The 1,749-nt window shown below is 39.9% G+C and overlaps 1 protein-coding gene across 2 annotated transcripts; it reads left to right on the top strand.

The window, feature by feature from the left end:
* The first annotated feature begins 206 nt into the window (after positions 1-206).
* On the top strand, positions 207-897 carry LOC123412654 (guanine nucleotide-binding protein-like 3 homolog). Of its 2 annotated transcripts, none has more exons than XM_045105608.1 (2): positions 207-291; positions 391-897. In XM_045105608.1, the coding sequence occupies exons 1-2, from the start codon at positions 225-227 to the stop codon at positions 876-878; spliced, it is 555 nt and encodes a 184-aa protein (XP_044961543.1). In that variant the 5' UTR covers positions 207-224; the 3' UTR covers positions 879-897. The 2 variants fall into 2 exon arrangements, with proteins under 2 accessions (XP_044961543.1, XP_044961536.1); XM_045105601.1 differs by having other exon boundaries at positions 213-291; positions 388-897.
* Positions 898-1,749: the final 852 nt, after the last annotated feature.

Genomic DNA, 1,749 nt, shown 5'->3' with positions numbered 1-1,749 from the left:
TAACAGAACATGTGTAATCAGAAAGCTTACGCTGATTAGGATTCCATATAATACAAAACTATTATAACAGAACATCTTCTTGTACATTGCAGTTTCTTCAAGTTTTGTGGGTGTTGATCCTTGTAATGATCCTATATTTCTCTATGATCAGAAACATGGAAGAGCAAGAAGGGGACCAGGAGACATACCGAAGTGGCAGTTCATCATTGATATCCGGTGCGACAATGAGAAGGGCTCAACCACCTCCAGGGTTGTCTCCTTCTTCGATAAACATTTGCAAAGCTTATCATGGTGAGCATTTTCAACCTTTCTTTTTCTAAGGATGCAACTTAAGAGTTGATAAGTTATTATCTAACTGCAATGTTAACACTTGTGTCCTTTACTCAGCAGGACGTTCACATGACACTCCTATGGTTGATTTTGAGGAAGATGAGGCCGATGAAGAAGATATTGACTATGAAGAAGAAGAGGAAGGAGAAGAAGATGAGGATGATGAAGAAGATGATGAAGAAGATGAAGAGGGAGGAGTTGATATCATTGACATGGGATCATTTTCTGAACCAGGAAGAAAGTTTTTGTCTAAAGTGTGGCAAGAATATGAGCCTATTCGTGTTGATGTCATAGTTGTAGCTGCTGAGTGCAAACATTGTGCAAGGAATATTTTTGCTGAGCGTAAACATGGAACAAGTTCATTGCGCAAACATTTGAAGAGATGCAAGGAAAGGAAGAAGGTTCTTAGAGTTTCTGGGCAGCTGAGTGCTTCTATAGTGAGTCCGGATGGAGTTGCAATGGGGCTTTGGACCTTTAATCAGGCATTAGCACGTCGAGAGCTCATGAGGATGATCGTGTTGCATGAGTTGGCATTCTCATTGGTGTAGTATGATGGATTCAGAAGATTTGTTTCTAGTCTAAATCCAAATTTCAAAATGATAATGCAGAAAAACAGTGAAGGATGATTGCATGAAAGCATTTAAGGAAGAGAAGCGAATTCTGCAAGGGATGTTCCAAAACTCCAAATCCAAGATTACTTTGACTACGGACTTTTGGACATCAAATCAGACAATTGGGTACATTTGCATCACAGCTCACTTCATTGACGAGGAATGGAAGCCGCACAAGAGGATAGTTAAATCCGCAGCTATGGATACGCCACACACAGGTGCTGCAATGTTCAACATCATGGTGAATTTCGTAAGAGAGTGGAACATTGAAGATAATTTGTTTGCTGTGACGCTCGACAATGCATCCAACAATGGTGCAATGATGAAGCTATTGAGGAAACATCTGCTCCTTAAGAATATGTTAGCTGGTGGTGGCAAGCTGTTTCACCAACGTTGTGCCGCCCATGTCATAAATCTGATATGTCAAGCAGGATTGAACTTCCTTGGTCCAGTGATCAATCTGATACGTGAAAGTGTGAAATATATTCGAAGCTCGCCTAGTCGAAAGGAAAAATTTCAAGAGATCATTCAGCAACATGGTGTACAATTTAGGAAAACTCCAAGTCTTGATGTTCCAACTCGATGGAACTCAACCTACATGATGATTGATATAGCAAAATAGTATCTTGGAGTGTTTGACTCATTGACTGTTCAAGATAAACAATATACCTTCCAGCCATCTTTTGAGGATTGGGAAAATGCCGACGATGTTTGCAGGCTGCTAAAGGTATTTTATGAAGCCACCAATGTGATATTCGGCATAAAATATCCAACTTCTAACTTTATTTCCATGAAATGTGGAAAGTGA

This window comes from Hordeum vulgare, chromosome 1H, assembly GCF_904849725.1.
Source record: "Hordeum vulgare subsp. vulgare chromosome 1H, MorexV3_pseudomolecules_assembly, whole genome shotgun sequence".
NCBI classification, from domain to species: Eukaryota; Viridiplantae; Streptophyta; class Magnoliopsida; order Poales; family Poaceae; genus Hordeum; species Hordeum vulgare.
The sequence above is the reverse complement of the archived record's forward strand: the minus strand, read 5'-3'. Positions and strand labels throughout refer to the sequence as shown.